The 14,998-nt window shown below is 40.0% G+C and overlaps 1 protein-coding gene across 2 annotated transcripts in view; it reads right to left on the bottom strand.

Annotated features, from left to right (window-relative positions):
- Positions 1 to 5,659: 5,659 nt before the first annotated feature.
- The window catches only part of Scfd1 (sec1 family domain containing 1), a 66,989-nt gene continuing 57,650 nt past the window's right edge, over positions 5,660 to 14,998 (bottom strand). Inside the window, exons 21-25 of one of the 2 annotated variants that reach the window (XM_021178899.1) lie at positions 13,210 to 13,262; positions 10,795 to 10,828; positions 10,073 to 10,138; positions 8,181 to 8,249; positions 5,660 to 5,855 (exon numbers count right to left, since the gene is read on the bottom strand). In XM_021178899.1, the coding sequence (XP_021034558.1) occupies positions 5,832 to 5,855; positions 8,181 to 8,249; positions 10,073 to 10,138; positions 10,795 to 10,828; positions 13,210 to 13,262 (246 nt within the window). In that variant the 3' untranslated portion in view covers positions 5,660 to 5,831. The remainder of the gene's footprint in view (positions 5,856 to 8,180; positions 8,250 to 10,072; positions 10,139 to 10,794; positions 10,829 to 13,209; positions 13,263 to 14,998) is intronic. The other variant, XM_021178900.2, reaches the window with a different exon arrangement.

Raw genomic sequence — 14,998 nt, 5'->3', positions numbered from 1 at the left:
TTTGCTGTGCCATTCCTCTGCCCCCCCTTCCCTTCCTCCCTTCTCTTTCTCTTCCTTTTTCTTCTTCTTCTTCTTCTTCTTTTTTTTTTTTTTTTGATACAGACTGTCCTGGAACTCACTGTGTAGACCAGGCTGGTCTTGAACTCACAGATTCACCTGCCTCTCCTTTCCAACTGCTAGGATTAAAGGCATGTGCCAGCATTCTTGTGTGAGGTTTTCAGCTGTCTTATCACAATCCTACGATTTCCAAACTCTTCTCTTTTTGGAATAGAGTCCATTCTTTGTTATTCTGATTCTTCACGTACACCATGTCACATAAAGGATTTTAGATGTTTCATTTTCCATTTCCTTCTTATTGCATCTTCCTGATACTCAAATTTGTTTAAATAATTATTTTCTTTTAAAAAGTATTAAGACATGAATTTGTTTTGTACAATATATCTGTCCTATAGTTGCATTCATTAGTGAGTTTGTGTCTTCTGCTCATTCTGGGATGATTTGTGGGAGAGTCGGGTAAGCTGTATTGGTGTCATTGACCTGCCCTTTCTATTTATCTTCTCTTTAGGCCATTATCTCTTCTATGTCTTTGAATAATCCTTTCCCTAGCCTTTGACATTATCATGGTCCTCTTGGTTTCCAGGAACTTGGGAGTTTGCCCCTGCAATGCATTTCATGTTACTGGAAACTGTCTCCATTCTATGCATTTTTTGAATGACCTGTTTGAGCTCATTAAATTTTGTCTGTTTCTCTATTTGGCTGTTGATAATATTTTGTTCTTTTTTTAAAAATTACATTTATTTACTGATTGTGTGTATATGCCTTGATGCAAATGTGGAGGTGGTCAGAAGATAACCTGTGGAAGTCTATTTTCCCCTCCCACTGTGTGAATTCCAGAGAGGAATCTCAGGCCATCAGGTTGACAAGTGCCTGATGAGCTAACAAAATGTATCTGGTTGTATGTCCAGTTTTTTACTATTGTTCTCCTGAGATATACAAGTAAAAATTGGGGAAGAAAATATCTGGGTCAAAAATAAAAAATCAGGGAAAATGACTATGACAGGCATGTCAAGATGATATTACAATCAGTTTCATTTTCTGGAGAGGGCTAGAGCTCACACAACTGCCTCTGGCTACCCATCACACAAGATACAGGCAGCTTGCTTTCAGGGTAGCCACCTGTCCTCTTGAGAGGGAGCTGCCGTCATGGGCTGATGCTTCATAGATTACAATGGTGAGGTTTCCCCAGTATTAGAAGATACAGCTGTTTAAAGGCAGGCACACATTCAACCTGGAGCCTCAGTGGATAGGGACTTTTGAAATCTCCTAGTTCTGTTGAACCCAGTGTAGTGTGTTGAATCGTTCCCATTTGTTTTCTGCTCAATGTGTTTATTTGGTGTGGTCACTTGAAGGAATCAGAACTTTTGGCTTCCAGATTCATTTACTCACATGTCAGACTGGAAGTTTCATTTCCCGAGGTTTTCTTTTCTCCTCAAATGCTGTAACATTTCAAAAAGTTGTGAGAAACTGTCATCACGAGTGAGATGATCTGGGAGGGGACATTTCGGTGCAGATGTTTTCTTCTTGTGAATATTACTTAAACATCAGGAAACTTAAGGGTATGTGTCGAGGCGTCACCATCTGGAACCAGTCAGGATGTGAGCCATGTGAGCCACACAGTGAGTGACAGACTGGAGGCTCCTGTTTTAGGACAAACTTTTCTGAATTTCTTTTGTTCCTTTTTCTTTTTAGTACAGCCTCATCTACTGTATGAAAATTGATCTTTCTGATAGCATACCAAAATATTAAATTCCTTCCCGATCCCCCGTAGGTCTAAACCTGCCACATCCCGTGGATGAGCTCATTAGGTAAAGACACGTACTTGTTCTGTTGGGCATCCTGAGTTGGCATGTTTGGGTGAGCTGCATGGGTCCCATGTTAAATGTACAGCTGTCATTGAAAGTTTAAAAAGTATTTGACTCTGGATGACTTGTTAGCTGGATTCCCAGCCCCTACTAACTACCCTGCCAGGAACTTGGGACAGTGTGCAGAGATGGACTAGGGATAGAGGTATATATCCTGTCTTTGGCTCCATCATGCATCAAAAGCAACTCTGCGTGGTACCTTAGCGTCTCTGACCTTGTTTCCAGGATATAACTAGAGCTGCTGTGAGAAGTGATAAACCTTTTATATATTTACCTTTCATGTGACCTACACCACTGCTGAGATTTCCTGGGACAGGAACCGATCAATTGTTTAAGGAGAAGAACATTTAGAGGCAGATAAAACTTTCTGAACCAGCCAAGTTGTGGGCATGATGGTATTGGCGTTGTTGACCTGCCTAGCCTGTATGACCCTGACAACATGAAGGATAATCACACTGGTAATCCATGTCAGGATGGGTAGGAAGAGCTATGGGTAAGGAAGACCAAGGTTTTCCTAAAGAGTTATACAAAGAGAGGCCATGAACTGCCATAGGGCCCGGGGATGTTTCTACCTCAAAACCTTGGAAATAACCTGCCCTGCAAAGTATTAAGACAAAGCATTTATGTGAATTTAAGGCAATCTTGAAAATAGTTTTACTTTTTCAAGATTCTTGTATTGTTGTAACGTTTCTCCCTTCCCTGTCCTCCTTCCAAACCTTCCCATAAATTCATCCTCACTTTCCTTCAAATTCATGGCCTCCATTTTCATTCTTATTGCATATGTAATGTGTAAACATGTACATATGTATTACTAAACATAAACTGCCTAGTCCCTATGTCACATGTATGTTTTCAGGGCTGACCATTTGGTATTGGACAACCAATTGGTGTGTTTTCCCTGTGGAGACTATTTCTGCCCTTCCCAGCACTCTCCAGTAGCCTATACTTGTGTAGGGCTGAGGCCTCATGGTCCACATTGCATGTCCACTGGTGTCATCCTTGTTCCACTCATATTTGGGCAGTTGTCTTGGTGAGACTTTCTGGAAACACCCTGCTGCTCCGGCTCTTATCTATCCCCTCTGTCTTCTGCAATGTTCCCTGAGCCTTAAATACAGGAGTGTTTTATAGATGTGTCTGCCGGGCCTGGGCTCCATAACTCTGTATTGTGGTTGGTTGTGTTTTTCTATATTGGTATCCATCTGCTGTATAGAGAGGTTTCCCTGGTGAGGGGTGAAAACTACACTGACCTGTTGGCATAAGGAGAAATGTTTAGATTGATGTTAGGGAATTTTGCTGGTTTGGTAAATTAATGATTACAGACTCTCTCCTCCAATGTCCACTTCACTCGTACTGAATGTTTAGCTGTTTCCCATTACCAGGGCTGGTTTCCCTTTTGTTGAGCAGGTCTTAAGTCCAACTTGAGAATTGCTACTTACCTCCAAGATATGTGTGACACTATTACACCCTTAAAGAGTTTTTGTGCCATACTCATCATCGATGTGGTTTACGGGTGCCATAGCTGGGTGGGACTGTTGATTTCCTCTTTGTTGGAAGCTTGCGTAGTGCCTCAGGGAGGAGGCACTCCAGTCAGTTCCAGCTCATGGGCCTCTGCACCTTGTGTCAAATATGCAGGGTGTCTTTAGCAATAGGAATTTACCCTCTGCTTCTGGGGGACAAGCAAAGGTAATAGCAATAGGCTGTATGTACTGAAATCACTATTAATGAACTGATGGAAATCTGGTTTTTTAGATCCTGAAGTAGAATTTTTTTTTTTTAAATGAATTTGGACACACCAGAGTTTGGTGCATTTATGTAATACCTTCTTCGTTAATTGTTCTCTTGAGTAAAATGTCCCTCTTTATTTCTTCTGATATGTTTTAGTTTGAGGTCTATTTGGTTATATATTATTATAGTGACATCTTCTTGTTTCCTGGTCCCATTTGATTGGAGTACTTTCTGTCTATCCTTTTACTCTAAGGTGGTGCCTATCTTTAAAACTAAGATGTGTCTCTTGCTGGCACAGATAGATGGATTTTGTCTCTTCATCCATTTAGTCATTTTGAGTGACTAACTGAGCCTATTGAGATGTAAAGTTATTACTGAAATGTGTGTTAATTGTGGTTGCTTTTCGGTGTTCATTTGTTTTCAATGGTGTTTTATGGCTTTGTACTTCTACAACTCCTCTGTTCTGCTCGCATTACTTGCCTCAGCCTGAGATAATGCTTCCAGTGCTTTAAGTTTGGTTTGTTGGATATAATTCTTTTAGGTTGCTTATGTTGTGGGAAGGTTTTTCTCTCTACTTCAGTCATGGCAGACAGTTTTGCTGGGTATTTTATTTTAGGTTGGCTGTCTTCTAGGTCTTTTAGGACATACAAAAGTCCTAAAAGGACTCCAGGCTCTTCTGGATTTCAAAGTTTCCACTGAGAAATCAGCTGTCATTATGATGAATTCAGTACACAGCACCCTGTCACTGATTCTGTTTCAATAATTTCTCTTTTTTTCATATTAAAATATTTTTACATTCAAAGGTTTATTATGTTGTACACATGGAGGGCAGAAGACAAGCATTGGAAATCAGTTCTCTCCGTCTTTTATGTGGCTCTGTGGGTTCAAACTAGCAAAAGCATCGGGTTTGGTTTAACTTATTGAACTAAGCCATCTCTCTGGTCCTTTTTTGTTACATAATTTTTTTTTCTAAGTCATGATGGACAAGTATCAGACAGTTTCCTGATCTTTTAACCATGGTTTTGAACTATACAGATGACTTTAAGCTCTTTACTTGTAACAGTGCGTTTTAGTGTGTGGTGTTTTGCAGTTTTCTCAGAATGCGTTGAAAGTTATGCCTCTAATTTCCCACAGTCTTTTGGATTATTAGTCAGTTACTAGTTCCTAATGTAAATAATGGTGTGAAAAGTCTACAACCAATTCTATTAATCCTGACGGCTCCATGCCAAGGCCAGCATTTTAAATGTCCTGTAGGTACATTGTTCAGTAATTGAGTGCAGAAAGTTTATTAGTCCATCCTTTCACATTTTGTGCCTGTTCTGCATAAATTTCTGCTGTGCCTTTAACTCCCGAGACAGATGTTCCCTAACTTCTGACACAGCTCTTACTCCAGATTATAATTATATAATTATAATTATCCGTGGCCCACTTCCTAGTGCCCGATTCCGAGTACCAGTGAATGGACGATTACTGTTCTCTGTGGTACTGTACATTTTTACTTTCTATTCAGAACTCTCAAGAATGGATGGTTTTTGTCTGTCCATTGCAAATCATATGTTGTCCTATCAACATCTTATAAACAGCAGTCTTTACTCTGTGTGTGTCTCAGAAGAAATACATATCAAAGTGGCTTTAAAATGTCCACCTAAAGATCCATAAGCAATGTGGAAAACCACTGGAAAGGAAATGAAAGGTAAGCCGTGCATGGTGGCGCACGCCTTTAGTCCCAGCACTCGGGAGGCACAGGCAGGCGGATTTCTGAGTTTGAGGCCAGCCTGGTCTAGAGTGAGTTCCAGGACAGCCAGGACTACACAGAGAAATCCTGTCTCGAAAAACAACAACAACAACAAAGACATGAAAGGTAGGTAGGGAATTCCTCAAGCAACGCTGGTGTGTGTGACAACAGCAATGTTGACCAGCTTCCCCTGAGAGCTGTAAGCTGTTTTAGTATCTCTACATTGGGCTTCCTTGTTCCCAATGTATGTTTTCATTTTTCAAACAAGAATAAGCTGTTATTTCTGAAATGGTTTATTATTTTAATCATTATACAGTATATGAAGTATAGAATTTCTTTAAAAATGACTGATTCTGACAGGCTGCAGTTAGGGCATGGCCATGGAGAAGGACACAGCTGGCTCTTTTTACATCTATCCAAACTGATTACCCCACTGTGGTTCTTCTGTGTTATTTTTGTCCAAGCTGTGACAGCTAAAATGAAAGAAAAATTATAAATATAATTTTTATATTACAAAAAACCTAGGTTTCCTACTTATTATATACTCTTAGAACAAAACATTTCAACAAAATAATTTAACATATGCTTTCAAATATAACCCTGTCATGGCATGTAAATCTAAACATTACAAGCAAACCCTGGGCATAAGTCATTGATATTAAACTGTATGAAATTCTCTATAGAGAAATGTAAGTAAGTTCTTAAGAAATAGAAGTGCTAACATATACTTTATATTCCTAAAAGTATATTTATAACATATACTTTATATTCCTAAAAGTATTCCTAAAGTATATTTGCCATATACTTTATATTCCTAAAAGATTATTAAAAGCAGCAACAGAAGATTAAAAAACCCAACTCCACTTCCAGCTCGGGAAGACTAGAAAAACCCCTATAGAACCAACTCTCCCAGAGGTAACAGTATGAAGCCTTCAGCAAGACCACAGAAATCAACTCCCCAGAGGCAGTGGAGAACAACTTAAGGTAAGAAGGTTCTAGAGATGACTTAAGCCTAACCTTTAGATGACTGTGGTTTTGTGGCCCTAGCTGGTGTTGCACAGGCAGGAAGACCTGTGACAGAAACCCTGCAACTGATCAGCTTGCCTGAAGAATCAGAGCAGAGTTTAGGGCAACAGTGAGGGAGAAAGCTCGAAAGCAGTGTGTGGTGGACTCCGTGTTTATGGGGGAAATCATAAACACACAAGTCACACTATACAGCTGAGAATGTAAGGTGATATGTATGAAACACAGAGGCCAAGGGAGGGACTAAAGGGAGAAAAGAAAGAGCAAAATGAGGTAATATTTTAATTAAAAAAAAAAAAAAAAAAAAACAGCTTAGAGTTCAACAACAACAACCACAACCACAACAACACCCTGCATAATGAATTACAAGTCAGGATTCTTTAGAACACTGACATTCATTTGTCAGAGCACAAATCACACACGTGGCTCAGGAGAAAAGGTAATAACAAGAGAAGCAAGCAGGAAACGTAGCACCCTACGTGGCAGGCAATGCCAACGGACAGAGACGACCACACTTTTCAAATAACAGACTCTCAGAATCAGTAATAATTACTACTGGTGAAGGGAAAGAAAATATGCTCACAAAGAACAAAAAAATATTAGCAGAGAAAAAAAATCAACTAAACAAACAAAGCAAACCAACAACAACAAACTCAAATGAAAATAATGGAACTGCTAACTACCCTCTTTAAGGAGAACAGAGAACAGAAATAGAAGAAAGATTTATTAAAACTTGAGATAGAAACAAATGGTTCAGTTTGAGAAACAGAATCCTTAGCAATTTGTGGGCTAAGATATAAAACTCACACTCACTTAATGACGTGCTTGTATTGTGAAATGCAACATGGTGTGAAAACTCCAGAGAGCCTTCATGGTTTAAGCCCACCACACTTCTAGGCTATAAATGCTCTGAGACTGCAAATCTATGTAATAAGTTGCCAACATGGTACTCAACTATGACAATGGCTAGGCACAGTTAAAACGTACAGTGTGAAAGATAAACCGTGTGGCTGGTGAGGACGGTCAGTTAGTGCCCATCATGCAATCATGAGGGCCTGAGTTGAGATTCTCAGGACATTGGTAAAAGCTGGGCTTCAACCTGCTGTAAATGTCTTTAATAGAGCCTCCGACTCCTGCTTAATAAACTCGTTAGTCCTTAAATTCTTTTCAGCATCAAAACCATGAATCATGGTCTGGCCTGAGTTGGCTCCTAAGTCATAAGGAAATTCCAGGGGCTGAGGGTGACAGCGAGAAGCTGTGGCTCCTTTACCTATACCCTCATGCTACTGACCGGGCTACTGGATGGACCGATTAAAAAAAGCTCAGATCAATATAATACTGAGAACGTTAATGGGGAGGATTTAAAAGGACTGTATGGAAATGAGCCCAGTCACTCAGCTACAGGTGCCACTGACATTCAAAGTCGACATAATCATATCAACTGAGCATGCTGCTGTTCAACAAAGGAGTCCTGAGCCCCAAATATCACATGCCTGGCAACACCAGACATGTTGACAACATATAGGAAATGCTCAATTCAATTTGGCTTACTAGGATAACTTCAATTTTAAATAATTACCTTTTCAAAAGGGTTGTTAACCTTATTAAAGTGCACCAGACCTGCCCTTATAGCCATAGTGAAACTTAGTCACTAGATGGACTTTTGTTCAGTTGATTTGACTTCCACTGAATAACTGATAGCTTTTACAGAAGAGAGACCCAAACAGCACCTTGTGTTATGCTAAGAGAAACCAATAAAAAAGGGCCCACTCTACCTGTTTTATGAACTGTGTAGCATTAAAAATCTCACTGCAGCCATATAAAATATGCTTGCCTTGCTTTGCCTGTAAAAAGCAGAAGAGAACTCAGATAGACCTGTGCAACAAGAGAGAGCATACACATTCCCAGGAATGAGCCTGCTGGGCAGTCTGGGGAGAAGGGTTATTCTTAAAAGTCTTTTGTCTGATGCTGGTGTTAGATTTAAAATGTGTGTGTGGTTTTTTTTTTTTTTTTTTTTTTTTTGGTGTTTCGAGACAGGGTTTCTCTGTGTAGCCCTGGCTGTCCTGGAACTCACTCACCCTATAGACCAGGCTGGCCTAGAACTCAGAAATCCACCTGCCTCTGCCTCTCAAGTGCTGGGATTTAAGCATGTGTGTGTGTGTGTGTGTGTGCCTGTGTGTGTATATGTGTGTGTGTGTATGTGCGTATGTTTGTGTGTGTGTATCCTAAACCGCATAAACATACAGGAAGAAGGTCTTTCTCTCTCAAGAATGGAGCATCATGTTTTCAACAGATCTATACAACAGAAAGGCAACAAATAGCAAATACTAATCCTTTGCATTGTCTAATGAATCAGGTATAATTTTAAAGACACTCAGCTTACCAAATATTCTAGTACTAACTTGTTCTTAGGCCGTCACTTGTGTGCATGCAGCATAAAGATGTTCCTTGTGCAAGACTGGGGGCCCTTGACACACAGATTCTCTTCTTGTCTTTTCTTGTCTTCTTTTCTTGTCTTCTTTTCTTTTCTTCTTTCTTTCTTTCTTTCTTTCTTTCTTTCTTTCTTTCTTTCTTTCTTTCTTTCTTTCTTTCTTTCTTTCTTTCTTTCTCTTTCTCTCTGTCTTTTTCTCTTTCCTCCCCCGCCCCCTCTCTCTCCCTATTTTATCCTCCTCCTGGTCCACCCTCAGACTCTTCTCCATCCCATCCCTCCTCCCCCCCCCCCCCTTCAGACCTCTAAACTCCCTGGGGCCTCCAGTCTCTTGAGGGTTAGGTGCATCTTCTCTGCCTGAACCCAGACCCGGCAGTCCTCTGCTGTGTATGCCTGGCACAGATTCTTAAAAGTACATTAGGGTGCATGACTGAGGGCAAGCAATCAAGTGAGACTCCTGGGAGTAATGTGTTCCCCTGTTCCACTGTAGTTTATATTAATTCCTATGTAAGGAGGGCATAAAGACTGACAATCATACCTTAACAACTGAATAGTTAGGAAATGTCACTCTATTATATAACAATAGCCAATTTTCCAGCCTATAGATTTTATTTTATTTTGATCTTCAAATTAGGCTTGGTGCCTCATGTATTTTTAGTTTTCTACCACTCTAAGGTTTACAGTAGGATTCTATTTCTAATTTGCTACCTTAAATGCTTTTTAGAAGTATGTTGCTGATGTAAGTTAATATAATTGAATAAAGCATGTATTATTTAGGTAAATGAGTTCTATAAATCATCTTAAGGGAGAAAAATCTTGGAAGAGCTTGAGGTCTCTAAATATTTAAAGTACATCAAGAGATTGCCCAAATAATTTATAAAATATTATTTTTAATCCAGTACAATTTTAGTAGAATCATGACTATGACAGAAAAACTGATAAATTGGCAATTTTCTCTATATACAGTATTTGTATTTATATTATTTTTATAAGAGATGAAATCTAGCCAAGTGGCCTCGACTGACCCTGAATTCCTGGGCTCAAGATCCTCTTGCCTTGGCCTCCCAAGTAGCTGGGACTCTAATGTATGATTTAGTGTGTTTTGCTCACAAGTATAACTTAAAAAAACCACCTCTTAGAAAGTAGTTATGCAGAGGTCAGGATAGGCGCTGGCCAATGCTAATTCTCTAATGACATGACTCACACCACCAAGAGAGAGATGAGAAGGCTCAACTGTACCTTTATGTAGTCAACAAGATTCTGATATTCAATATAGTTGCCTCCTCCTACCACAAAGACAATGGCCTAAAAGTACAAACGGAGGAAAAGGGAGAAAACACGGTTAAAGCATTTTACTTTTAAGCAACACAGCTTTCAGTCTGGAAGCTGTTCAGAAACTGAGATATGATGACTAAGACTACAATCTAAGCCCTTTGCTGTCTCAAAGTCTAACTGCAGTATCCGATCCAGTAATAGCAAACAAGAGCAAACAATAGCTCTGAAGGTTAGTTTTGAGTTTTTATTATTTGCTGTAGGCAGAAACACTGGAAAACCCAACATGCAACTTTCAACACATCACTCACAATGAGAAGTGTCTGTATTCAAATAGTCATATAGTCACATCTTCATAAACACTGGAATCACTGTAGGAATTCCATATGTATAATGCTCATATAGTCATATAGTCACATCTTCATAAACACTGGAATCACTGCAGGAATTCCACATGTACAATGCTCACTGCAATGCAAAGACTCCTTTTTCTGCTATTCTGTCACGCGTAAGCTTAAGGAAAGCAGGGTGACACAAGTTGCTGAGGCTGTATCAAGGCTGTATCTTGGGTACGCAGAGTTGAATTTACCTGAAGGCCATTCATGGTCACAAGCTTTGCCCATGACAAACTATTCCTTGGGACTACTGTTACTTTTTTAGGAGCAGAGAAGTTTTTTTGTTAAACTTACCTCTTGGAATGGACTTTTGTTCCTAGGAACTGAGCTGCAATAAAGAGAAACTGCACTGAAAATTTCATCCTTGGCTTCTTTTACAGGTAAGATGGGTATGGGGACACACGTTCATGTGCACTTGTGAGCAGCATTAAGAAGGTATTCCAGGTCCACCTTCTTGGGAAGCAGGGGGTTCTTCAGTTTTGTAGAGGAAGGAGCTAGAAGGTAGATATCTCAATGTCTAAAAGGGAAGGGGACAACCTACTAACAACTGACATAAACTCTAGATAGCCTCTGTGAGAAAGTGAGGAAGGTGGGAACGGGTGCAACCTTGCCACACGCAAACACAACACCTCCTTTTGCATCCTCCTCAGGGTGGGAAGGGGAAATGAGAGGCCAGACCTACAGTCTGTGTTAGCTTCTTCTTTTTTTTTGGCTTTATCGATACAGGGTTTCTCTGTGTAGCTCTGGCTGTCCTGGAACTCACTCTGTAGACCAGGCTGGCCTCGAACTCAGAAATCCGCCTGCCTCTGTCTCCCAAGTGCTGGGATTAAAGGCGTGTGCCACACATGACATTTTTAAAAATAATAACCTGGCATCCAAGAGATCCAAGTTTCCACATGTCAGAGTTGAAATGCACACTGTGGTAAAACTTCATTTTCTCCCAGTGTGAACTGTTTAGTTGTTGAGCATACTTCTGTCATCTTTTCTTACTTCTAATGGCCTGTTTAAATATTCTATACTCCACAAAAATGAATAAATGTTCACCTCAAAAAAATGTTTATATAGTTTAATTCCAGAGTTTTAAGTTCTTCGGAGGTAGAGAGGAGGTGGTGAGAATGGAGACTTAAATAGCACAATATCATGAGTTATTAATAATCAGGGCTTGGGATAACATAGGAAAAGGCTGATAAAAGAGTGTTCGGAGCCTGTTTGTCTTACAATTGCTGGCATCCTTTCTAATTATCTCTAATATGCTTCTTTTAGGAGTAAACAGTTCTCAGCTCCTATGGTTACGCTTAGCTGAGTGCAAGGAAGAATGATTAGCATAGACAGAGTTACACATCCTCTTTGAAGCAAATGACCACGAGTATATGTGCAAACATCACTCTCCAATTGAACATTCTCATCACTCCTAAAGAAAACCCTGGACCACTAGAGGTCAGTCCTCATTCCCTGTTCTGTAATTTGCTGCCAAATTCTCTTTTGCCAGTGACAGCTATTATTAGCTATTATTATTCTTATATACCAGCACCTCTGCTAAGTTCAGAAGAAAAAGAGACTAACACTAGAAATTACCAGGCAATTTAATAACTTAGCAGCTAGCCCACCCCTGCAAACACCCATGCCGACATGAATGCTTGGGAGGAGACTGCTGGGGGTTTACCCTCAGGCACAGGCAGGAAACTTACTCCTGGAGTTTTATTGCTAGGGACATCCAGTCATTTCCTTCTAATTCTGCCTATTTGTTATCTGTCTTTTAAGTTACTTCTCATACTACCAGGAATCCACTCTTGAAAAGTTAATTGGATAGAAAGGGGGAAACGTTGTGTATAGCCCTGGGGCTAATTATATTTGATGTTAATTCCGTTCTCCTATGAACAGTTGAGAACAAAGAGTCAGTACTCAGGTGATTTCCTGTAAACCTGCTTCTCACCTTAATTTGTAAAATAAAGGAGAGCTGATGATTGGGCAGATAAAAGGGAAGGTGAGGAGAGGGAGGAGGAGGAGAAAAAAGAGGGAGAGGATGCAGAGAAGGAGGAAAAAGAAAAAAAGCGGAGCAGAAGCAAATGGCCTGGAGAAACCTCAAGTTCTAAGGGGTCTCATAGATATGGAAGATGGTAGTGTAGTGGTAGATCTGCCCAATCTAGGCGCACAGCATGGATTCATATTAATTGAGTTGTGTTTTCATTGCTGGGGCATATTTAGGTAGAAGATTTACCACAGCATGCCAAGGTCAATTACTATATCCTGTCTTTCATAAAATGCAGAAAATATACAGTGTGTGGATTTATTAGCATAAAATGCTTTTATAGAAATGGCTCTCAGGGACACGAGATTGCCTGGACCATGACAAACCGCCACTCCTGCCGCCACCACCGTAAATAACTGTTTCCATCAGAGTTCTTGTCTTCTCATTTAGTTCAATAACTATATTCACTTAAAAACACTTTCTCTAAATCCTCCACTTTGTTTATGATAACACCATTTCATAAATAGTAAACAGCTAAATTTATTTCTCTGTGTGTACACTAAGGGAAAATAACAAGATACTAATCCTAATTACCAGTGATTATCTCTGAAAGAGATTAAAATACACACTGTTTTAACTAGTCTCCCACAGTTAGAATTTTAGTAAAGTCTTATAACACATTATTTCCATTCTCAGAGGGAAAACCCACAACAAACACCACCACGATAAAAGCTCCTTACCTGTCATTACTCCGCAGCATTTTGGGATCAAAATATCTATAATCATCAGTTTCCTATTAAAAACAAAAATAAGACACATTGCCATGACTATGGAATTTCTGTTTAGAAGGTCATAGTTTGCCACAGTATTTGATTGTAACAAATCTTCCTGTTTCACCGAATGTGTAACAACTGTCCCTAATCCTTAATGAGACGTTACTATGTGTTAATAAGGTGTATTTTCAGGGCTTTCCGTGCACTAATCCTCAATCCTTCAGCCAGTTCCTATTATTACCCCACAGTTTTAGATGGGCAAGCTGGGATAATGGGAGATTATTTGACTTCCCTAAGGTCACATACTTAGTAACAGAAATAGGATGTGAACCCAACTAAGGCATATATTGTTACTGCATAAGGGCTTTTGCTTAGAACTTTGTCTTTCTATGACTTTACTGAATATACAGGACACATAATATATAGGAGGCTCAGACTTTTATATGCAAGTTTTGGGACCGGATCAATTTTAGAATTTAGAATTGAGACATAGATAATCCTGGATATCAGCTGTATATGTGGCCAGCATTTCACCATCTAATGCATTAGAATTTCTTCAGATTAATAATGACTGTTAGCATAAAATAGGATAAATAAGAGCTGAAAAAGAGCTTCAATTTAGTCCAGGGGAGATGTGCCTCAGACTGAGTCACCCACACTCTTAGCTTTCTAAGCTTCTCTGGCTCTATGAGTTGTGGAACGTTATAATAAATGGGAAGCTTCTTGATATTAAAGGAATTGTGATGTACAGATCTGCTACTTCATGCTATAACTACTTCCTGACCTCAGTCTTCTTGCCAAAGAGTCAGACCCCCAGCCCCCTGCAAAAACAAAGCAAAGCAACCCTCTGGCAAATGACAAATGTACACATGCTGGTAACATTCAGTCCCGAGCCTAACGGTCAATACTCTGAAACAGTATAGCACCTCAGGGCAGTCAGACTCCTTCAGCCCACGGGAAAGCCTACCAGCAGACTGGAATGCATTCGTGGGCCTCCAGGATGGTCAGCAGGTAAAGGCACACTTACGGCTAAGCCCGATGCCCTGAATTTCATCTGCAGGACCCATGTGACTTCGAAAAGATCGAACCAACTTCCACAGTTTTCCTCTGACTACACATGTGCCATGCATGCACACACACACACACACAGTAAGGATGTGAGAGTATCTTATGTAGCCTAGCCTGGCCACTAATTGTGTGGCCAAGGATGACCTCAAACTCCAAATCCTCCTGCTTCCACCTTCCAAGTGCTGGGAACAGAGGCATTTGTCTCTATGCTAGGTTTATGTGGTAGTGAGATCTACCCAGGCCTTGAACACCAGCTAAGCTACATGCCCAGTCCAGGCTCCAGTATTTCAAAGCATCTGAAGTGAGATGCATACAGCCATTCACCATTACCTGTCAGGTCTAAGTTATTGTACTTTGCTAACTTCCTCAGTGTCTTCAAATCACCTTGGAATCCTATCTACAAACAGGAGAGGACTGGGAAAGCAGACAGCTCCCTTACATAGCAGGTGGATGAAGAAATATGTTCAAAACAGAAAAAAAGTCTCTTCTAGTTAATAAAAAACCCCATCTGTAGTAATGTGCTTTTAATTATAAACTCAAGAGTATTGATAACTGAACTTCTGCAGCTCAAAGAAACATCTGATTAAGACTCATTCAAATTTAGCTATCCTTGTTTTTATTGTGAAGACTGTGGAAGGAATGGCTGCAACTAGTTCTGGGCCGGAGGAACAGAGGAGCAGAACTCAGT

The sequence above is a fragment of the Mus caroli genome, chromosome 12 (assembly GCF_900094665.2).
Source record: "Mus caroli chromosome 12, CAROLI_EIJ_v1.1, whole genome shotgun sequence".
Classification (NCBI taxonomy): domain Eukaryota; kingdom Metazoa; phylum Chordata; class Mammalia; order Rodentia; family Muridae; genus Mus; species Mus caroli.
Note: the sequence above shows the minus strand (reverse complement) of the source record. Positions and strands in the feature narration are given on the sequence as shown.